The following is a 20,994-nucleotide window of genomic DNA, read 5'->3' on the forward strand; positions in this document are numbered from 1 at the left end:
GGGTGTTGAGCAGTGGAGGCCTCTGCAAGTTACTGATCATTTTGGGGTAGTTTGGAGCTGGAATTTACACTTTATGACCTCTGTCCTCCAGTTCTAGTATTTGATGGAGAGTTTTGGTTTGCTGAGTGTTTTATTATATATGTGTGGTGGTTTGAGACCCCTAGAAATCCAATTTCCAAGTTCAAGCCCCCCTCCCACAATTTTCCCCAGCGTGAGAAGGTTTTCAGACAAAATACAACTGCTCAGCATTGGGGGATGGGGAAAATACTTACAAAGGTTTATTTACATACATATATATAGGTAACAACTTAGCTATCTCCTCTATGATGAGATAATATATCTACATTAGATTAAATTTCTCTTTTTCTTCTTGAATTCTTGTTATATATGTGTATTACATTTAAATTTAATGGCAATCAAGAAAAGAACTCATGAACTACTTCTCCGAATACACACGTTTATTTTTCCCTAACTTGAATTTCACTTACTCTGGCAGCACCTGGGCTGTCTTAAAATCTCTGTCACTTGCCACGGGTGGTGTTTGCTCCTGGTTGGGTGGCAGTGACATCCTCCCCCCCCTTCCCCAGGCACCTGAACCTGAGCGTGCGGCCCAAGACGCTGTCGGCGCTGGTGCGGAGTGGGGTCCCCGAGGCGCTCAGGGGAGAGGTGTGGCAGCTGCTGGCTGGGTGTCACAACAACGACCACCTCGTGGAGAAGTACCGCATCCTCATCACCAAGGTAGGAGGCTTCTCACCAGCTTTGGGCAGCTTTTTCCCCCCGCCCCATCTTAAAGAATCCCCAAATCTTCGTTCGCGAAGCCTCGCCGTGAAACGAATGAATCTTAAAGAATGGACAGACAGAGGTTTTGGGAATGTGTGCCTTCCTAAAGGTTCATGAGCGTTTCTGAATTTAGGGGTTCGACAACAAAAACCCCAACAGGCAGAGCTGCTTGTGGCATTAGGCTGCTTTCCTTTTAATAGGCCCAGTTCTGTTTCCCTCAGACGAGTTCTGAGTTAGTTTGTAAAAAATAAGTGTCCTGTTGATTGCTCTCATGACTGACAGAGGTTCATTTCCTTTGCTTGTTTGGCTTTTCTGAATGAAAGGTGAATTTTGCTATATTGTCTTAATATTTATGCTAAAAGTCTGACATTAGTTGGAATTGCATCCTTTTTTGATAGAAGAAAAATCAGAATTTGGACATTTTTGCCCTAGACAGCAGTTTAATTCCTCATCTTGAATGCTGACCTCAGTAAGGTAGGAAAAGAAAATAAAAATTGTATGTACAGACATCATCCTGTGTTTCTCAAAGTTCTAGAGTAACAAATGGGTCACAAAGTGAAATGTCACTGACTCGTTACCCAGAACACTCATGTGTTACTTTGGATTTGACCATTATTTGTATAACTACATTGGATTTTTACTGCTTTTATCAAACATGCAAGTCTAGAAGGACTGTATTAGAAATTATTAATGATGCAGCTTTAGTACAAATATAACAGAAATTAATTATTCACCACTTAAAAAGCAAAACAACTGAATCAGCCTTTGTATATCTATATTCTGATGGCACAGATTCACAAGGAGCAATTAAAGACCTTAATTCTGAGGGCAGGAGGGCATCTGAAATGAAACTTGGTTTCTGCTGGATTCATGCAGGAAGGATCCTACGTGATGTGAATGAATCAGATTAGCTAAAAATGTTCTGCCATAAGTACTTTCACATACTTAGTGAATATAGAAGAAACTTGATCTGAATTCCTTAATATTTGTGTATGCATTGTAGAGCTGTAACTTGGGTTTTATGGTGAATAAATCATATAAATAATGTGGAGGTTGAGTGCTGTGGCAAGGAGTGATCACAGTTACCCTGTTGTGTTATTTTAATTGCCTGGTGTGTGGTTGACAGCCTCACTTGTTTCTCTGTTTCAGTGTTTTGGTATCAGAATGGAAAGGATGATGTCTTTGTGGCACAGTTGGTGACATGTACTGCTACTATCTTTGTCAGCTAGAAAGGAATAGTGTAACATTTCATTTTTAAACCTGTGAAACCTTTCCACTCATTTTCTTTTGGCTGAGGCAAAGAAAATAGCCTGGATTTCATGTGTTGGAAGCATCTCTAGAGTCCAAGTAAAAGGGAGAGTAGGCTGGTCCAGCACTGTGTTCTGCAGCAAAAGGACTGCCTGTACCTGCAGTGGTCCTTCAGCATGGAAAATAATGAAGAAATTAAAGCAAATGGGTACTGACTGACCATTTTCAGGCCCTGCTGTAGTCACGTGAGGTCTGTGGTGTATTACCAGCCTGCTGCCATGGCCAGCTCAAGGAAATGAAAACGAAGTTGCCTTCATCTGGAAGTGCCAATTAGCCCAGTGCTGTGGCTGTTTGTCTTGTTGTGACAACTGACACACTTAAATATGAAAACAATGACTTAAATATGGAAACAGGCCGGGACTGTGTCTGTAGAAGGCACAAAGGCTGGTGTTTGAGAGCACAAGTGTCTCTTTAGTTCCCAGTGGAACTGGGGTTTCTTCACTCTGCAGGCAGTGGAAGAAGGGTGAGGTTTCAAGTCACTGTGTGGAGGTGCTAAAGAGGAGAATAGGCAGGGAATGCCAAGAGTGTTTGCGAGGCTGATGGGAGCATGAATTCAAGATCCAGCAATATAACATTGCAGACCCTTTGTATACAGTATATGCCAACAGTATAATAATGCTGGACTGCACTTTGGCCTTACATTTTTATTTTCATGCCTTTCTTGATATTTCATGCCTGTCGTGAAATTTGATAATTTTAGAGTTTTAATGTGACTAATTCTTACTGCTCTTAAAACAGCAGCTCACTTACAGTCAATATGCAGCAATACTTAGGAGTAAATGTGTCTGGGAAAAAAATTGTTAATTTTGTGAAGACAAAGGTCCATTATGTTACGTTGCTTCACCATCCTCATAGTGCCTTGCATGTCCCCAATACCAGTTCCTCTCTGTCAAGCATGCAATCATTTGCATTGCCATGCACTGAAGGTGGTTTATCTGAGAATAACTGCTGTGGGGTGGTGCAGGAGCACAAGGAGCCGATGTGAAACCTCTGCCCTTCAGTGTGAGCAGGAGATGCAGAAAGCCTGTGTGAGTGCTCATAATCCAGTGCCCCTTCTCTCTTAAGGTTGACCTCTATTCCTGTAGCTGCATTTGATTTCTGCCAGGCTTTTCATGACCCCACGCAGCAGCACAGTCCCAAATTAATAAGGATCTGTGTTGACAGCTGCTTCAGAACCTTCTGGCCTCTTCCAGGGATTTTTTTTCCCCTTGTGCGCAGGATGTTGGATGCAGCACCCCAGGATTCCTTCTGGTGGTTGCTTTCCTGTGCAGGCTCAGGGAATCTCTGGATTTTTGCTTCATTTTGCAAATTAACTGCTGCAAGTACAGTTGTTTGTTTGCTGTTGAGATGTGGCTACTGAAGGAGTGGAAAGGAAATGTCTCCTGTTGTGTTCTACCAGTGGAGGCTGCGTCTGGGTCTCCTCTTGAGTATGACTTAGAAATGGCATTGAACCCGTGCATCAAGGTGTGCTCCTTGCATTCAGTCATCCTGGCAGCATTAATTAATGATTTGCTCTTTATTTCTTTGCCAAACACTGGCTGGGGTTTTGTTCTCTGCGCTTTTGTTATTGCGGTAATGGCGAAGTTTCACCGGCGCGGTGCTTCCACCAATCACTTTTGAGAATTTGCACACCATCTGTGTGCAATAATAAAGCTTTTAGCAACTCCAGATTGCTGTGCTCGTGGTGGGGAGTGTGGATGGAAGCCAGCCCAGTGAATTAAGGTCATGTCCCTACTGGGGACAGAAAGCAAGCTCTAGGTAAAACCATCTAGACAATCCCTGGGAGAGGCATCTGTTCCTGGTAGGACTTTGGCAATCGTGGTTATGGCTGTTAATCTTCAGGCTTCCAGCCACTGAAGGGTAGGAGAGGAGATGTGGAGACTCACTCCAGGCATTTATGGACACCTGCAGGAAAAATACTTCATGTTCTTGACAGTCATAGGTGGATGGAAAGTATTGTTGAGTAGAAAATGTGTAAAACGAGCCATGTGGGTTAAAAAAAGATAAGTAAACATGGTACAAAGCACAAGAGACAACAGACACTTTTCAGCAAGGTTTTTAAAAAGGATTAGTACAAACTGAATCTCTCAGTGGAGAAGTTCTTCGTAATACCAACATTTTAAGAACCTGACATTTACAATATTGAGGAGAAAGTAAAAAGCTCTTGGATATAGGTCTGTGTGGGAGGAAATGTCGAAAGGAAAAAACCATGAACTGTTGTACCAGATAAATACACTATATTAAGAAATTACAACGTGAGAGGGACATCTTGTGGCACAAATAAAATAAAAAATAATAGTCCAGTGGCAGGAGGAGTATCCTGGAATGTTACCCCGGGGTCACCATTTCTGGTAGAAATTCCAGGCCTGGCAAGAGATTAATTTGTTCCAGTCTTTCTTACAGCAGGAGTCTTGCTACACACTTTCTCATCTTCCCACTTTTTTGTCTCCATGAGCAGAGGATTACAGAACACAGACGTTCTACCAAATATACTTGTCTGTCTTGGTGCAAATGATACTAGTTTTTAATGAAGAAATAGATTAAAATGTCACTACCATTATTTGACTGAATGTGTTGTCATCAGTAGCATAAAATGTGACAGAACTTTAGCTGTGGGTGGTTAACACTTATTTTCCACTTGTATCACAATCTTATTTCCATATGTTCGTATAAATTAAAAAGAATAAATTTAATTTGCAGGAGTACAAAGGGCCACGATTGTGTACAATCAACTGAAATTAATCCTACCACGTCTGTGAATCTCGGTGTAGCCTTGTCAGTGTGTCTGAACCTCAAGATCCTGTGTTTGATTAGTTTTGATCACGTGGTGATAAAAGTTTAATTATCTTTTTCAAGCAGTAGTTTTCCCCAGAGCTGTCGCTGTAACTTTGACTGATTTCTTGAGTACCTGTTCACTGCCTTAGATGAGGTCGTGCTGTACCTCGGTGTAGAGTGGGAGAAGTCTCTCCAACGCAGCAGTTTTCAGTCCCAGCAGACCTGAGCCACCTCAGCCGGTGCTTTCTGGAAGTGGTTCCTCTCGGTGGGCTGGTTGTGCCCCAGAGCAGAGCTGGGGCAGCAGGCACTGACCCCCAGCCCAGTTACCTTCCAGTTGCACCTTACCCCCTTGGCCACTTCGGGCTGCTGGTGAGGGGTGATCAAGAGGAGGAACTTGAGGTGTTGCTGGTTTGGGTGTTTTAAACAAGCTGGAGTGAGCTGGCACCAGCACTGAACAGAGTTATTGCTCTCGGCTTCGGGGAGACAATAGAATGGCAGTTAAAGGGAAAACCAGACAGAAATCCCTCTCAGCTGGATGGGTGTTGAGCTTGTACTTCTCATAAAAACCTGAACATCGGGCAGGTTTTGATTTCATGGTGCATCTTCTGTTTAAAAATTCCTGCAACCAGATGTCGTTTTGGTCAGGCTCACAATTTCCATCCCTACCTTGTTTTTATACATCCGAGATAGAAAGTTCAATGTATGTTGTTTTCCTGGGGATGTTTATAATGTGTCTATTCGTGCCTAAGGATCCAGAAATACTATTTGAATCAATCGGTATGTAAATCATTCTCTGCTTTGGAAAGATAGGAGATCATTTCTCCAGCAGTAATTCAATCATAGCTTGTTTTTTGTAAAACCACAATGCCCTTGCCTAAATTTAATTCAAAGTTTATGTTTCCTAGCTACAGTTCTAGTACTTCAGTTGCCATGAGTAGAAACACCATAAATTGTGACAAAAATGAAGGACAAGAGTAAAGGGATCTTTTTGGGGTAAAGATAGGGTGGAAGCTCCAAGTTTTTGTTTTCAGGCTTTTGCACAAGATGAACTAAAAATCTGCCAAGTCATGCTGTAGTCCAGCACAGATTTTTGACCAACACAAGTGTTTCATAAAATGGAGGGTTTTTTGCTACTTACAGGTCAGGTACAATCCTGAGCATAGCAGCGTGGTTGCTTTGGCCACAATTAATTATCCATTAGGAATTGCACAGAATGACCAGTATTTAGCTTAGGTTAACCAAAACCTTGGGTTTGGTGGCGTTGGTTGAATTCAGTGTGTGGACTTAGGCCTGTCAGGCTGCCAGCTGCACACTTTCATGTGTGCCTAAATGATCTGGATTGCCAAAGAGCCTCACTCCAGTCTCTTACTGGTTTGATCTAATGGAAGATCAATTCCCATAGTGATGGGCCTGTCCTAAGCCATGCCAGTGGGGCAGTTTGGTATCGGGGCACAGAATGAGCTTCCAAATACCACGGGAACATGTTTTCCAGCATGTCACCTGTATAAAACACTCTCGACAAACAACAAACAATACCCATCTCTTGTTATGCCTCTCTGCCTTCAGAGAGGTTTTCCTGGTTAAATAGTGTGATGGTGTTAGCTCATGGTGTGAACACAAGTTAAGGGCTGTGCTGTGAATCTCTCACGTGTTTGCTGGCTGGAATGTCGTTGGTTTCTGGTTTGGTGTGGGGTGTCCTGGGGACTGTCAGGGCCACCAAGTCCTTCTGCGTTGTGTATGTGTGTGGAGGGAGGTGCCTGCCTACCTGGAGCTGCATCTGGATTAACGGTGGGAGACCATTCTCAGCTTTGCCCTTGGTGTCAGGTGTCTCCTAAACAACACACACCCCGCCTAGCAAAGGCACGTTTATTCCAGAATAAGTATTTCCCCAAAAGGGCTGGGATGGAAAAGCCTTAAGTGACGACGAACCGCGTGAATTCACGCCCGTGGTGGGCGGTTGTCGCTGGCCGTGCAGAGGTGCCGGGAGGAGGAGCGGGAGCATCCTCGGGTGTGTTGGTGCGTGTGTCCCTGCAGCCCCGGGGTGCGGGGGTGTGCGTGTGTTGTGTGTGCGCGCCTGCAGTACCGGGGGGCGCGGGCAGGGCCGGCACCCGCGTGTTCTCCGGGCGCGGCGGGGTCGCTCCGGGTGATGCTCCCACCGCCATCCGCCGCTCGTGGGCCGGGCCCTCCGGGCGCCCCGTGAGCGGCCCCCGCCGTACCGGGGCTGCGGCCGGCGCTGCCCCGCTCCCCCTGGACGAGGGGCGGCCGGGGCTGCGGCCCCGCTCCCCGCCGGGTCCTCGCCGCGCCGCGCCCTCCCCCGGCTCCCGCCGCCTCCCTCCCCTTCCTCCCGCCTCCCCGCCCCCGGCTCCGCATCGCCGCGGCCGGAGCACACGCCGCCCGCCCGAGGATGCTCCGCGCTTTTGTTCGCCCGCCGCAGGTAGGGCCGGGGCGGCGGGGCCGGGCCGGGCGGGGGGCGGCGGGGGCGGCGGGGCCGGGGCGGCGGCGGGGCCGGCAGAGGCGGCGAACAAAAGCGCCGTGCAAAATGGAGCCAGCGGAGAAGGGCTGGACCCCCGCCCTCCCCGCCGCGCATCCCCCCGCCCGCCTGCCGGGGCTCCGCGGGGGCGGCATCGCCCCCCGCTGCCGCCGGCGGGGCCCGGGCCCGGCGTGGGGAGGGGACCGGGGCTGGAGCGGGGCCGGCGGCGAGCGCTGGGCAGGGCGTGGGGAAGGAGCGGGGCGGCGGGGAGAGGCGGTTCTGTAAAACACTTTCCCCTTCTCTCTGTCAGCCTTTGGGAGGACTCTCGTCCTGACTCGCTGAAGGTTCCTCTCCCTCTTCCCCCAGCCCCTCGTCCCTGCTCGGCGCGGCAGCCCACCCGGGCGGGCACCAATATCAGCCCTCTCCCGTGCGCCGGGGAAGTTGCTGACATGCCTGCCGCCGGGTCCCGGTGCACCGGCAGCGGCGGGGAGCCGGATTTAAAGGGGAGTTGTGCTGCAGACAATGCACAGCAGCAGCATCTGGAGCAGCCCTGGGGACCGGAGCTCCGGTTTTGACATTGCTGCACACACAGCACCAGCCGCAATGACAGCAGCTGCCTGGAGTGGCTGCAGGCAGCAGGCAGGAGCATGAAGTAGAGCGATCACTGCAGTGCTCAAGATGAACTCCTCTTTGGTTGGCAACCAGAGTGGCCGGCCCTTCTGTCTCCTGGCCATTAGCTATTTGGAGACCATCAATTTTTGCCTCCTGGAAGTGGTTATTATTGTGTTCCTCATGGTGCTGATTATTTCGGGCAACATTATTGTGATATTTGTCTTTCACTGTGCACCTCTGCTGAACCACCACACCACCAGCTACTTCATCCAGACTATGGCGTATGCTGACCTCCTGGTGGGCGTGAGCTGTCTGGTGCCTTCTTTGTCTCTGCTGCACTATCCTATTGTTTTGAGTGAGTCCTTGGTTTGCCAAATCTTTGGTTATGTGGTGTCAGTGCTGAAGAGCGTCTCCATGGCCTCCTTGGCCTGCATTAGCATTGACAGATACATCGCCATCACGAAGCCGCTGACCTACAACACGCTGGTCACCCCGTGGAGGCTGCGAATCTGCATCCTGACCATTTGGCTCTACTCCTGCCTGGTCTTCTTACCCTCCTTTCACTGGGGAAAGCCTGGATACCACGGGGATGTGTTCCAGTGGTGCGCCAATTCCTGGAACACCGACCCCTATTTCACCCTGTTCATTGTGGTGATGCTCTACGCCCCGGCCGCCTTCATCGTCTGCTTCACCTACTTCAACATCTTCCGCATCTGCCAGCAGCACACCAAGGAGATCAACGAGAGGCGGGTGCGCTTCAGCTCCCAGGATGGGGAGGCTGGGGAGGCACAGCCCTGCCCGGACAAGCGCTATGCCATGGTCCTGTTCCGCATCACCAGTGTCTTCTACATCCTGTGGTTGCCCTACATCATCTATTTCCTGCTGGAGAGCTCCAATGTCTATAGTAACCGCGTCGCGTCCTTCTTGACCACTTGGCTTGCCATTAGCAACAGTTTCTGCAACTGTGTCATTTACAGTCTCTCCAACAGTGTCTTTCAGAAGGGGCTGAAGCGCCTCTCGGGGGCCATCTGTGCCTCGTGCGCTAGACAGAGGGTAGCTAAGGACTCCTCTACCTCCAGGAGCAAAAGATCTTCCAATGGATGTCATGTCTAGGACGCCTGTCAGCTGGACTGGGAAGTGCAGGGACGATTCCGCAAATTGCAAAATAAGTTAGATACGATTTTAAGATGTCCAGATTTGCAAAAAGGTTTCTGAGAAATGCTGCTGACACAGAAGAATCAGGAGCACATATCGTTGTGGTTTCACTTTAAAAAATGATTGCTGTGGAGGAGGCTGTGGAGTTTCACCTCCATATTCATTTTAAAGAATAAAGCTGTATCTTGACACTTACCTCTCCAGCTGGTGTGACTGAATGGAGTGGGTGTCTGAGAGCTTCGGCAAAATGTAGTCTTTCTTACAGCTTTACTGGGTTCTTTGGAGATTCGTGCTTCACATGTAAATGATAGAGCTGAAGTGGAAATGTCACAGTCTATGGTATATTACAGGGATTTTTTTAATATATGCCAAAGTATATATTGACACAACGTTCCAGCGTCAGAACAGAAGGGGCCAAGCAATTTGTTTTTCAGTGCTACCTAGACAGGACTTGTAGAACAGGAGTGAACAATGTGAACATTTCAGTGTGAACTCAGTTTTAATGAGCCGTGAGTGCAGCGATGTGATCTGAGCAGTCGTAGGCTTGGGGCTGGTCTGGGTCCGTGCCCTGTTTCCCTGGTAGGATGCATGTTTGGATCAGAGTATGGCATCTGCGTTTTCCTGTTTGTTGTGAAGTAAGAAGAAAAACTTGGATCAGACCAAATTTAGCAGTTAAATAAAATGTGTTTTGATAAGCTATGAGAAAATACGTGTTGCTTTATGATACCAGAGTTGTGGCAGCCACTCAAAGATGATGCCAACATGTGAAAATTATTCTCAAACCAGTGGAGAAATGCCACGAGTTTGTATGTGGAAATTTTCTCAAGAACAACTTTAAAAATAACATGTCCCTTTTTTTTTTTAATCTAAATTCTTCTGATATTTTACATACTAGAACTTAAGGGGAAAGGAAAGAAAACAATTGTCTTCTAAACAGCTAAGGGAACTATGTTGTAAATTTAACTGTAGTATTTGAGTTATTCATAAGTGCACAGAGCTAAATCAGAGACATTTTTCTTTAGCCTTCATGGGATTAAAGATGGTTCAAATATAGCAGGAGCTAAATCCTGTTGGCAAACGCATATCTAACTGGTCAGACAAAGGCAATATCTGAGAAACCAAATCTCATTGACGACATTGTTCAAGCTAGCCTGGATTAAATGTTTGGAGTACTGGAAAGCTGTTAAGAAGGCAGTGTGGCAGAATTGTTGAGTTTTTCCTAAAGAACATCCTTGTCTTTTTACTGATGCCATTTTGGAAAATGCAAGTGAACCGAGTGTTCCTGTAATTGTGGGTTACAGTTTTATTGTCCTGTCCCTCCATCATAACCTGCTCTGAGGGCAGGTTGTGCATCCCCTGTTTATCCCTCCGTGGTGCTGCGAGCTCGGGGGATTCCCTGAGCTGCTCTGGTACAGCTGGTGTGTGCTGTTAGTCACAGTGGGAATGAAGAAAGGTTAGGGAAAAGGAATTGGATCCTTTTAGAATTGGGGTAATTCTCTTGGCCAGAGGGAAGACTGTGTTTTTTTAAATGGTGTCAGGTTGTCTGTTGTTGTAGATCAAGATCATCTTTTCAGTGCTCTGCCCTGTCCCTCCAGCAAACACCCCCCTCCTCTCTGCTCTGCTGGGAGCCCTTTGCCCTGGAGGATGCCAGCCCACGTCTCTGCCCGTCACATGCCAGGATTGCTGCAGTCCCTCTGCCCATCCACATTTGCTCCAGAACAGTCTCGTGGGGCTGCCAGTGAGGAAACAGGGAAGGGCAGAGAGAGCAGCAGGATGAAGCACTCCTGGCACAGCCTGTGCTTGTGAGCACTCAGTGCTGATGCACTTGGTTCCTCTCGGGGGGGGTGTGTGTACCTGTTCTGGGGAGGATGGGGCACAACTGCTGCTGCTGCTGCTGCCCCGTTCCCTTGGGGACCCCAGTGGCAAAACATTCAACTTGTATCTTGATCTGCTCCCAACATGTTCCATCCCCAGTCCAAACCTCTCCAGATAAACCTCCTCCTCAGTTCATCTGAAAGGTGAAGAACACAGGTTGTGTAAACCCTGATGCCTTCCCATGGACATCTCCTGTTGTCCTCTGTAGTAAGGCAGAGTCTGGACCACGGCTTGTGCCAGGTCCTCCAGCCACGGCAGAGGTGACTTGTTCTGCAGAGCCCTGGCAGTCTGAATTTTGGTTAGACACAGACAGCCGTGGGGGGAGTGCAGGGGTGTAGTGACTCATTTCTGAGTGGTATAATAAGCTCCCAGCACATCAGCTGGCTAATTGTTCTCCAGCGGTTTGTGGGTATTATGGCACAGGTGGGCTTTGGGGAACAATTTAAGGGCTTTAGTCACTAATATCAAAGTGTGTGTGTGTGGTATTTTTGGAACAGCCTCTCAGGTAAACTCCCAATAGCTTTTCTCTGCTCTTCACCTTATCTAACATTTCCGAGTCTTTGAAGTGATGCAATGTATCATTGAAATAGCATTTGATTAAAACTTAATGGAAGAGAAGAATCTGCTGGGGCCTAAAACCCCAGAAATGGCAGTTTCAGGTTTAAGTGGAAGCAAAGATTGTTGCTTTTTGTTTTTTTCCATGAATAGAGGGTTTAAATAGTATCATTGTGTGCTAGTTTTGGAGAATTTGGAAAATGTTTAAAACTGGTGAGGGGTCTAAATCATGGCATAGAGGTTTAACTGGAGCTGAAGCAGTTGCTACTTCAGCTCTGAGCCTGGAATTGTGCTTGGAGCACAGTGGCTGTTCCAGATGCAGATCCATGCCTGCAGCTGTTGCTGCTTTGCAGCTAAGGCTCAGTTCTACATTCCTGACAGCCAGGCTGTTTTCAGTTGCCTTACTCATCTCCAAGTCTTCCTCAGCTCAGATAATCTCTGGGAGAGGTGAAAATCAGAATCTGGAAGTCTCCAAGAGATGAGGATGGAGAGGAGTTGCAGCCAATTGGTGCATTCAAGTTTCATCCAGTCTTTGTACAGACACTTTTAATGTTGCCTCAGTAGCTTAGTTTTAGGTTCAAGTATTTCTCTTTTCGTCTGTGTTAATTTATTGATTTTTTTTTTAATAATTTAAATTACGAGGGTTTTTTTCCTCTAAGTTAATTTAATGTTGATGTAGGTTTGTTTGTGATTAGATGTTTTAAGTATTCATGACATTAGAGTCTGTTGTCTTCAGTGGGATTGCAGGGGGTGACTCCCTTTCACTGTGCCAACTGGAAGAAATAATTTTGCCACACATTACCTTGTTTGCTCAGTTGAACACCCTTTGTCATGCAGCTCACACGAGGCACAGGGATCCCTTTCATCACAGTCTGTGCTAGGAATTGTCAGGCAGCAAACTTTGCAGTTGGCTGGTTTTCCTTGTTGTACACATGAAACTAATCCTTCCCTGGCTCTGTTTGTGCCCGAGTGCGCCGGTGCTCGAGAGCACTGCACAGATAAATGCCACTCTGAGGAGAGCACAGAAATCAAATTACAGCCTCATGAAAATTGTGTTGTGATGTGATTAAATGAACTAATTTTGAAGTTCCATCTCAGACTATAAACTGATTTTTTTATTAGGGTTATCTGCCTCGCTCTCAAATTAAGCTGCTGGAAGGTTCAATTTGCAGGATGCAATTCAGTGGCTTTTTTTAGTGCCATGGGAAGGATTTCAATACTCACAACTTCTCAGAAGGTGATAATTTGCTTCATCTAGAACACTTTATTTTTATTCTTTTTAAGGATTACTGGAAGTTTAGGTTGTGATTATTTTGTCATTTTCCAAACAGGCTGGGAGAATATCTGTGAAATATTATTTTTTTATGATCTCAATCAAGTGACAGTATTTTTAAACTCAACAGATATGTTTTGTGTGAAACAACAGTTTTGCTGTTATCTACTGCTAGTTTTTTTTTTATTAAATGTTACCAGTTTCTTCAGTCTTGATTTGTTGTTGGGGGTTTTGTACTTGTTTTTAAGCTTCTTATCGCTCAGAAATGTGTTTCTTCTGGTTGGAATTCTGACATGGCTCGGTGTCAGAGTGCCAAGGGGCAGTCTTGGGTATTTGTCACAAGTCTTTGACAGGAAGAAAGTGGTACAAAGTACTAAGGCGCAGAGAATTGCAGAAGAAGAACTCCCAAACTGCACCCCTTTGGCATTGTCCCTGCCCTCTCATAGAAAGGTTTTACGTGTAAGAATCCTAAATTTCAGCAGTTTGTCCGGAAAAAGGCACTTCCAAGGCCTGGATGTGATGCGAGATGGAAACATTCAGTGTGTGAATTCAATATGCAGATTTTTTTGCTATTTTTTGTGGTATTCCCAACTGCTGCCATGATCAAGGATGTAACTCCATGAGTCGGGAAGTCTGAAATATTTCAGTCTCATCTTACTTCACATCAGGGTTGGAAGTTGGCAGAACTTTTCCTAATTCAGGTCGATGCTTTAAAAAATATTTCTTAGGAACCAACCAGTGTGTGAGTGCAGGAATCTGTCTTGAGACATTACAAACAGAAGGCCCGTTTTTCTGATTACTTGATTCCTCCATTGTAGGTAATTTTAGTTTAATAAGAGGAGGTGGTGGGTTTGGAGGGCTTCTGTTGTCGTTCTAACACATTTTTGGTTCTGAGTACTTGAAGCACGTGCTGAAACATTGGCCTGACTTGGCCCTTATTTTGTTGTTTGGTTTAGAAATGTTTTTCTTCCCTTCCATGACTTTGCAGAATACAATGACACATCCTTCCCGTGGTGTCATTCAAGATAACCTTGGATTTTAATCCACATTTATCCAAACTTTAATATTCTTTAATATTCTTTACCAAATGAATACTGGGGTGTGTATGGGGCTGTGGTCAGGTCAGAGCATTGGGCCATCAGGGTTTACAGACTGTCTCCATAAAAGCAAACAGCCCCTCTTTTAGGATGATGAAAACAACCCATTTTCACTAGAAGAGAAGTGTCCTCCTGGCTTGTAGAGGTCAATGTCTCAATTCCAGTTGTTTTTTCCCTTCCTGTCTGTGCATTGCAGAGATACCACTTTAAAAGACATTTCTGCAAATAAGCAAAGGCATTTAATACTAAAGTTATGTATGTAAAATGCCTTTGGAAGAGGACAGCACTTCAGAATTAAAATCCAATAAGTTTAGGACCAGGTGCAGTTGTATTTAGAGACAGAAACTGAAAGTTGTCGCCAGGGGAAACAAAGAAAGGAAACCCACTGGAGTTTGGTCAGAACAATGGGGTATTTAATTTGGGTCATTTTCTTTACAATGCACTTCTTTTTAAAATGTGGAGTTTAACCTTCTTGCTTTTGCTTTGCTGCTCTCTGGAGGCAGCTCCTCTGAGCCTTGGGGCTGCTGCACCCACCACAACAGGATTCCCTGCAGGCCTGGGGTGGTGATCAGCCCCTCATTTGAGTTCAGGTAAAGTGGGGTAATGTCAGGCTCTGTCATGATTGTCTATCTGAGGTGTTCCAGCCCCAGGGAAATAATCTGAATGGTATAGTTTGTTTACTCAGCTTTTCAGGTTTTTTTTCCTGTGACATCATTTTCTAGACAAATGAAATGTTTGCTTACGGAGGCAGCTTTGCTGCTGGTTCTCCACGCAGTGCTGAGCTCTGTCACCTCTCAGCTCTTAGTCCTATTGCAGAGTTGAAAACAAGCCACAGGCTGTGTCTGCTCTCCAGGCCTGTCGTGGTGGCTGCAGATGGAAGTGGTTGTGGCTCTCGCCCATGTCCCATTTGCATCTCCTGAGCTTTAGCAGTTAATGAAAACGTTAACAGAAGTGATGTTCCTGTATCCTGATCCAGCTTTAATTGCAGCCTCAGGTGTTCTCCAGCAATCTGTGCAGGCAGAACTGACCCTCTAGCTGGTGACTTTGTAGTTATTTCAACTGAGAAACAGAAGTTGTTATTAACGAGTCATCTTTGTTTTGTCCTGAAGCTGTTTGGGAGGAGTGTCACAATCCCTGAGCTGATCAAAGGCTGTGCAGGCTCCGCTCCAGGACAGACCAGGAGGCATCAGGTCACTGTGGGACTGACACCTGTGCACGGGTTGATAACCAGCAGCTTTATCTGCTGAGAAGTTTTTAGAAATGCTGAGTGGATGCACATTGCATTGGACTATATTTAGAATGTGGGTTGAGGCAGACAAACATGTTTTGAAGTTGGTGATCACGGGGAGGGCTCCACCTGGGCAGTACCTGTGTGTGAGGCACCTGAGGTGGAGCACAGGGTACCCTTGGGGGTTAGAAAGGGGGCAGGGAGTCCAAACTGCCTGTTCTGACTTCTTTCTAATTAGCAATGTGTAAGATGAGGATAGCAATTCTGTAATTCAAAGCTTTGGCTTCTCTCTGATGGTCATTACTGGAGATCCTTTCGTTAAAAGGTGAAATAAATTCAAGTGACTCCTCAGAAAGATGAACTCAAACCTTGCTGTGCATGTGCCAGTCATTGTCAGCGTTACAGAGATCACGTGAGCCGAGCAATCAAATGCTTAATAAACCCAGTCATTACTTTTATGGTAAATTGAAAAAAGTTCTTCTGGGATTTCAGCTGTAAATGAATCCTTGAAAATCAATAATTAGATTAGTAAAGGATGACATTTTAATATGCTGGCAGGAATATAGAGGGATTTGTCAGGGGAAGCAAAACCAGACTTTGCACTAAAGTGGCTTAGGTATATTTATAGTGCTAGTGATTCTGTGTGTGTGTGTGGAATCTTTGGACTATTTTAATATAACGTAAGGCTTTGAGCTTTAGCTGACTCAAGTTGCTCGTTTTATGAAGTTACATTAGTACCACACTGTGAAGTATTTTTAAATATTAGCATTACTGAGTATTAAAAGTATTTCATAAAAACATTTTTTAAAACGTTTTCTGTAGATGCTGTCAATGAATTGATGTTTAGTGTACAAAGAAGTAAAACCTGAGGGCTGTAAGGTACCTGTATGTTTCTGATCACCTCAGTTTTTGAGGGGTTAGGTATTTCTTGAGGTTAAATTGTCACTAAAACCTACTAAAAATAATGGTGCAGTTAATCCTTTCAGAGGACAGGAAGCAGCATTACCTCCAGCCATGCTTTTGAACTGTCTGAAAGGATTTGCAATCATGTGTATTGTCTTGACAGACCTATGTCTTTAGAAATACTGTACAGCACAGTCTTTTGCAGGTTCCTATGCTGATACATTTCTCTCCATATGTAACCTTTGAAATCCAGTTTCTATTGTAAGTCTAGCATGTAAACACTAGATTCAATTTTGTATTCCTCTAATGAATGCAACAGGATGGAAACGAGTTTGCAACTGCTAATGATGAGCTTTTTTACTGTTCTTAATACTCGTGGGTATGTCTTTTCTTCAGGGATTTCGAACTTGTATTCGTACCTTTTTTAATTGTTTTTTTCACCTGCTGTTTACAGTGAAGCGCGAGCATGGGAGGCTGTGCGTGCATGTGCTTTTAGGTTGCTTTGCTGAACGAAACACAGTGGAGTGATCTTACTTTAAAACCTCTCTGTTGCCCAGAGAGGTTGTGGGTGCCCCGTCCCTGGAAGTGTCCCAGGCCAGGTTGGACGGGGCTGGGAGCAACCTGGGCTAGTGGAAGGTGTCCCTGCCCGTGGCAGGGGGTTGGAATGAGATGGGATTTAAGGTCCCTTCCAACCCAAACCATTCCATGACTCTGTGATGCTCATTTTTCCTTGTGTCCCACCCGTCTCCTTGCACCTTCCCAGTCCCTGGTACAGCAGAAGCCACCAGTTATTTGGTGCATTCTGTGGAGATCTGACCTTTGTCAGAGGGTTGTTACAGGAGCTTTGGGAGACAGTCCAGCTCCTTCCACCAGTAGTGTTCCAACTGGTAGTTTTTCCCTGAGTGTCAGTGAGAGGGCCAGGAATAGATAAAATCACAGGTAAGAATGTGTATGTGTGTGTTTGTAAGAACCTTGTGCACCTTTTAATGCTGGAAATTGTTTTGTATTAGAAGATGAGAAAGAGCTGTGAGTGTGAAACCCCTGCTAGGAGGAACTACGGGAAAACAACCACCAAAGCAGATTAGAAGAGCAAACAGGTGAATTAGAGCCTGTCCAACCCTTAAGAGTCTCTAATGCTGGTTCAGTTCTGGCACAGTGGGGACCGTGGGGGTGTTGGGGGGGCTCCTCCGTGGTCCCTCCTCTCACTGGGTCTGCTCTGGTTTGTACCTGCACAGGAAGGGGGATGGTGAAGATGGGTGTTTTCATACATAAGGCAGCTTGGGAAGAGTTATTGTTGTGGCTCCAGAATTACCTATTTTGTGCCAACTCAGAACTGTTGTTAAAATACAGGGCAGAGGGGTTCTTCCACCCCATCGTTTTAATAGACATTTCTGTAGCTGATTTTTCAACGAAGACTAATAATAAGAAAAACTACAGTTGAGCCAAAAATGACAAATGTTACTGATTTAAAATAATACTTGCATATTTTTAATTATTAAATGGAACTAGATAAATCGGAAGCATGTAAATATCTGATTCTAAATCTTTGCATAACTATTTCCAAGAGGTAATTTTGCTATGAGCTATTAAAACTCAAAGAAATGTATTATTCCCTTTGAGGTGGTCTGTACCCCAGCTGTGTCATACATCTGTTGGCTTGTTCCCTTTTTGCTGTAGATGTACATATATATATATTTGTGTACTGTGCAGCTGTACAGTCACTGCCATGTTGAATTGCTTGTTTTAAAATAGGTATATATGTGTATTTTACATACGTGTGTACATGTCCCTCCAAACAAGCAGTTGAACACGGCAGTGGCTGTACAGTCACAGAGTTTAGGGCTTTGTACAATATGTAATTTTAAGAATGTCAATGTGGTTCTTAGCGGATTTTATAAACACTTTTCTGAATCTGTTATCAGCACTTCCCATCCTAAGAGAAACTGCACATTTTTCAGTGATTGTTCCACTGGTTACATTTTTGTCTGCCATTTGTTCTGGATTGATGTAATCTTGATACTACTACAATTTCAAGGGCTGTTGACGCATTTCACATAGCCTAGGATTGCCTGTTCTCCAAATATATGGATCATGCATCAACAGTACTAAGTAGCCTTACTGTTTGCCTAAAAGCCTAGCTAATTTATTTATTATTCTCTCTTTAAAGAGAGGTCTCTGGAAGGGGTGGCATATTTTAGGATGCTCCTTCTCTTTAAAGGGAAACTCCGAATTGACTAGCAGTACTTGTTGATCAGTGATATTATTGTAGCCAAAGGATGCATGGGTGGTTTAATAGGAAGTTTTTGCTTCAAGTTCCTTGATGAAATGTAGTGTTCTACAGAGCCGTGTGAAGAGTGTAGTTTTTTATTCTGAAATGCACTTGTACACTTTATTTGAAAGGTCTGAATGGATCATAAATACATTTAAGAAATAAATGATACATCACATGTTTTCACGTCTTGTCCCGGATGCCTTCTGTGTGTGTGCTGGTAAAGGTGCGTTCCTGGGGACTGGGTGGGGCTTTTTCCTCTTCTCTGATAGCTCTAAATAGCCTGGGCTGTGTGTGGGTGGCAGGAGCAGGCAGCCCTTGCAGCCTGGCTGTGTCTGTGCTGTGTCCATCCGTGCTGCAGGGCACTGTGGGCAAACTCCGCGCTCGGATTTTCCTGTGGGAAACTTGAGCCCTAAAAGGAAACGAACAGAGCGAAAGGGCTGGATATCACAAGGGATTCACTTTTATTTTTAGAGTTGCACTATATTGCCATATTTGGCCTGAAAGTATGCTGTATCAATGCACTATTGTGTCCAGTTGCAGTTGTCTAACCATTCCAAATTTGTCTAAATTATTCAGGTTTTTTTCCAGAAATACTGTTTATCTGTAAATGTTCTCAGTAAGTGCTGACTCCAGGTAACTCTTCCATTCTGTGGGCAGCATTCCTCGTGGGAAGTGAACAAGTACATTACTCTGAAAGAGGGGTTTGTGATACTTCCTTAAGGTCTCAGTAACAGGTGTAATTCCTCTTACCAAAACCTTCTCCAGCGGTCTGGGCGAACACAAATGCAGGAAATGCACTTTGTGTAAAAGTCAGTGTAAATATTGCCTAATGAAAGTAGTTTTGGGAATGCCATCAACCTGCAAAATAGACCAGGTGACACAGTGTCCTGCTAACACTGAAAATAGCTATTAAAAGACCTTTTAATATTTTTAAATGTGCTTAAAACATACAGATCTGCTCCAAATAACTGATCCCCATCGTGGAACATTACCCTTGCTGCTGCCCAGGAAATCTGCAGGGGTTTGGCTCTCTCTGCTTGTTGGATGTGCTGGAAGCTGCCCCTGGCTTGGTGGCTCTGGGATGGCCTGTCCGTGCCTTGCAGCAACACACCACGTGCTGATCTGACCCTGGGCAAAGCAAGGAAAATTCCACTGATGGATCCAGTCTCCAGACCCTTCCCACAGTAATCTCTGCCCGTGTGACTGAATTCTTGCAAAGTCGGGGGAACCTTCCTAAGGAATAATTGCAATGTGGAAATGGATCCCATTGTGGCAAGAGTGAGAGTCAGGCACAGCTTGGGTTTGTGCTGGGTGTGTCAGATAACTCACCCAGTGAGCAGAATTCCACATTTGGAATCGTTCTGGGAGTTGGGGCAGGAGGAATCTAAAGTTTGGACCTCGCCATTTTTCCCTTTTTATGCTGTTTTTGAAGCCATCCTGTGTCTAGGTGAAGGTTTTATGCCCCATCCCATTTCTCCAGGAGCCTGGTGCACCAGGAGTTGATCTGTGGATGATGAGCCATTTCCAGCAGGCAACTCCCTCTGTTCTCTGGAGATCTCTTATTTCATTTTCTGTCACCACAGATCTTGTCCCTTCAGCAATTCTTTGCTGCTGCTTCTCCATCCTCTTGGGTTTATGTGGGGGATTAGGAGGAATAAACCTGAGCTGCTGAAAACTGCAAGTAGATCAGCCCCAGGAAAAGGTTCTGGGAACTCCAGCTCTTCCATGGCTCTAATTGTGCCTTAAGCTACAGAAAAAGCTTCCAGAGTAACACAGTCTCACTGTGAAGATGTTGATCAAGTCTGTAACTGCATGATAAAGTTTGCACATCCTGGGATGCTTGCAGGAAGGTTGCAAAAATACAAGGAAAACGTCTTTTAAGTGTTACAAGTTTAGGAGGTGGGAACTAATGTGCTTTTCTATACAGACTGACAGAATAGATGGGCTTTTCCCTGCTGGACTGTGTCCTGGTTTCCATAATTACTCACGTAGTTTCTGTTTAAATCAGCTGGAGAGGAAGGTTTTGCTATAACTCCCCTAATATTTTAAAGTGCAGCAAAGAGGGGGAGGAAAGGTATGTTCTGAGTCTGAGCATCTACATTTTCCTGCTTTCCTTCAGAGCAGCAAACTCATGAGAATTTTAATCTTCACTACACTCGCCTGAGTTCTCATGGCTGGTTTCCATTCTGTTTTCTTTACTACTTTCTTTTTCTTCCTGTCATTCTTAGCTTTCTATTTTTCAATCCCAGTTTGTGAAGGGTGTGGGTTCAGAAGGGTTTCCTTCAGTTCCCAGTCCCCTGAAAGCATGAGAAATTGCCCATTGAGCCAATTCTCACAGCAAGGTATAAAAATAGGAGTAAAGAAAAGGTTACACAATGCTTGGATTGCAGCAGTTTGTACCAATGGGGAGATTTCAAAGCCACGGTTTTTGGAAAACATTTTTTAAACCTTATCATTTCCGTTGATTTTTCTCTCCCCAAGCTGTGCTTCAGCTGCAGGAACTTGAGTTACAGATTGCTGGAGGAATTGTACTGAAACACAGGAGTCAAGTGCTGACCAAGTCACGCAAAGCCAGAGAGGCCACTAATTAGTTCTCTTTAGCCATAATGAGTGATTTGTTTGAGAAGCCTCTCTTAAGAGTTTCCAACCAGATGCTCTGGTCTCTGCTGTTAAATAAGTGGATTAAAAGGC

General features: G+C 45.2%; 2 protein-coding genes across 5 annotated transcripts in view; both read left to right on the forward strand.

Moving 5' to 3' along the window:
- RABGAP1 (RAB GTPase activating protein 1) overlaps positions 1–20,994 on the forward strand; it is a 76,627-nt gene that overhangs the window by 37,192 nt on the left and 18,441 nt on the right. For all 3 annotated transcript variants that reach the window (XM_027688024.1, XM_027688025.1, XM_027688026.1), the window contains one exon: positions 588–738. In XM_027688024.1, coding sequence (XP_027543825.1) covers positions 588–738 — 151 coding nt within the window. The remainder of the gene's footprint in view (positions 1–587; positions 739–20,994) is intronic.
- GPR21 (G protein-coupled receptor 21) lies at positions 6,646–18,486 on the forward strand. 2 transcript variants are annotated; one of them, XM_027688044.1, is made up of 2 exons: positions 6,646–6,879; positions 7,644–18,486. In XM_027688044.1, exon 2 carries the CDS (start codon positions 8,012–8,014, stop codon positions 9,056–9,058), a length of 1,047 nt encoding a protein of 348 aa, XP_027543845.1. In that variant the 5' UTR covers positions 6,646–6,879; positions 7,644–8,011; the 3' UTR covers positions 9,059–18,486. The 2 variants fall into 2 exon arrangements, with proteins under 2 accessions (XP_027543845.1, XP_027543844.1); XM_027688043.1 differs by lacking the exon at positions 6,646–6,879 and adding an exon at positions 7,234–7,297.

This window comes from Neopelma chrysocephalum, unplaced genomic scaffold, assembly GCF_003984885.1.
Source record: "Neopelma chrysocephalum unplaced genomic scaffold, ASM398488v2 Primary Assembly neopelma1_74, whole genome shotgun sequence".
Lineage (NCBI taxonomy): Eukaryota > Metazoa > Chordata > Aves > Passeriformes > Pipridae > Neopelma > Neopelma chrysocephalum.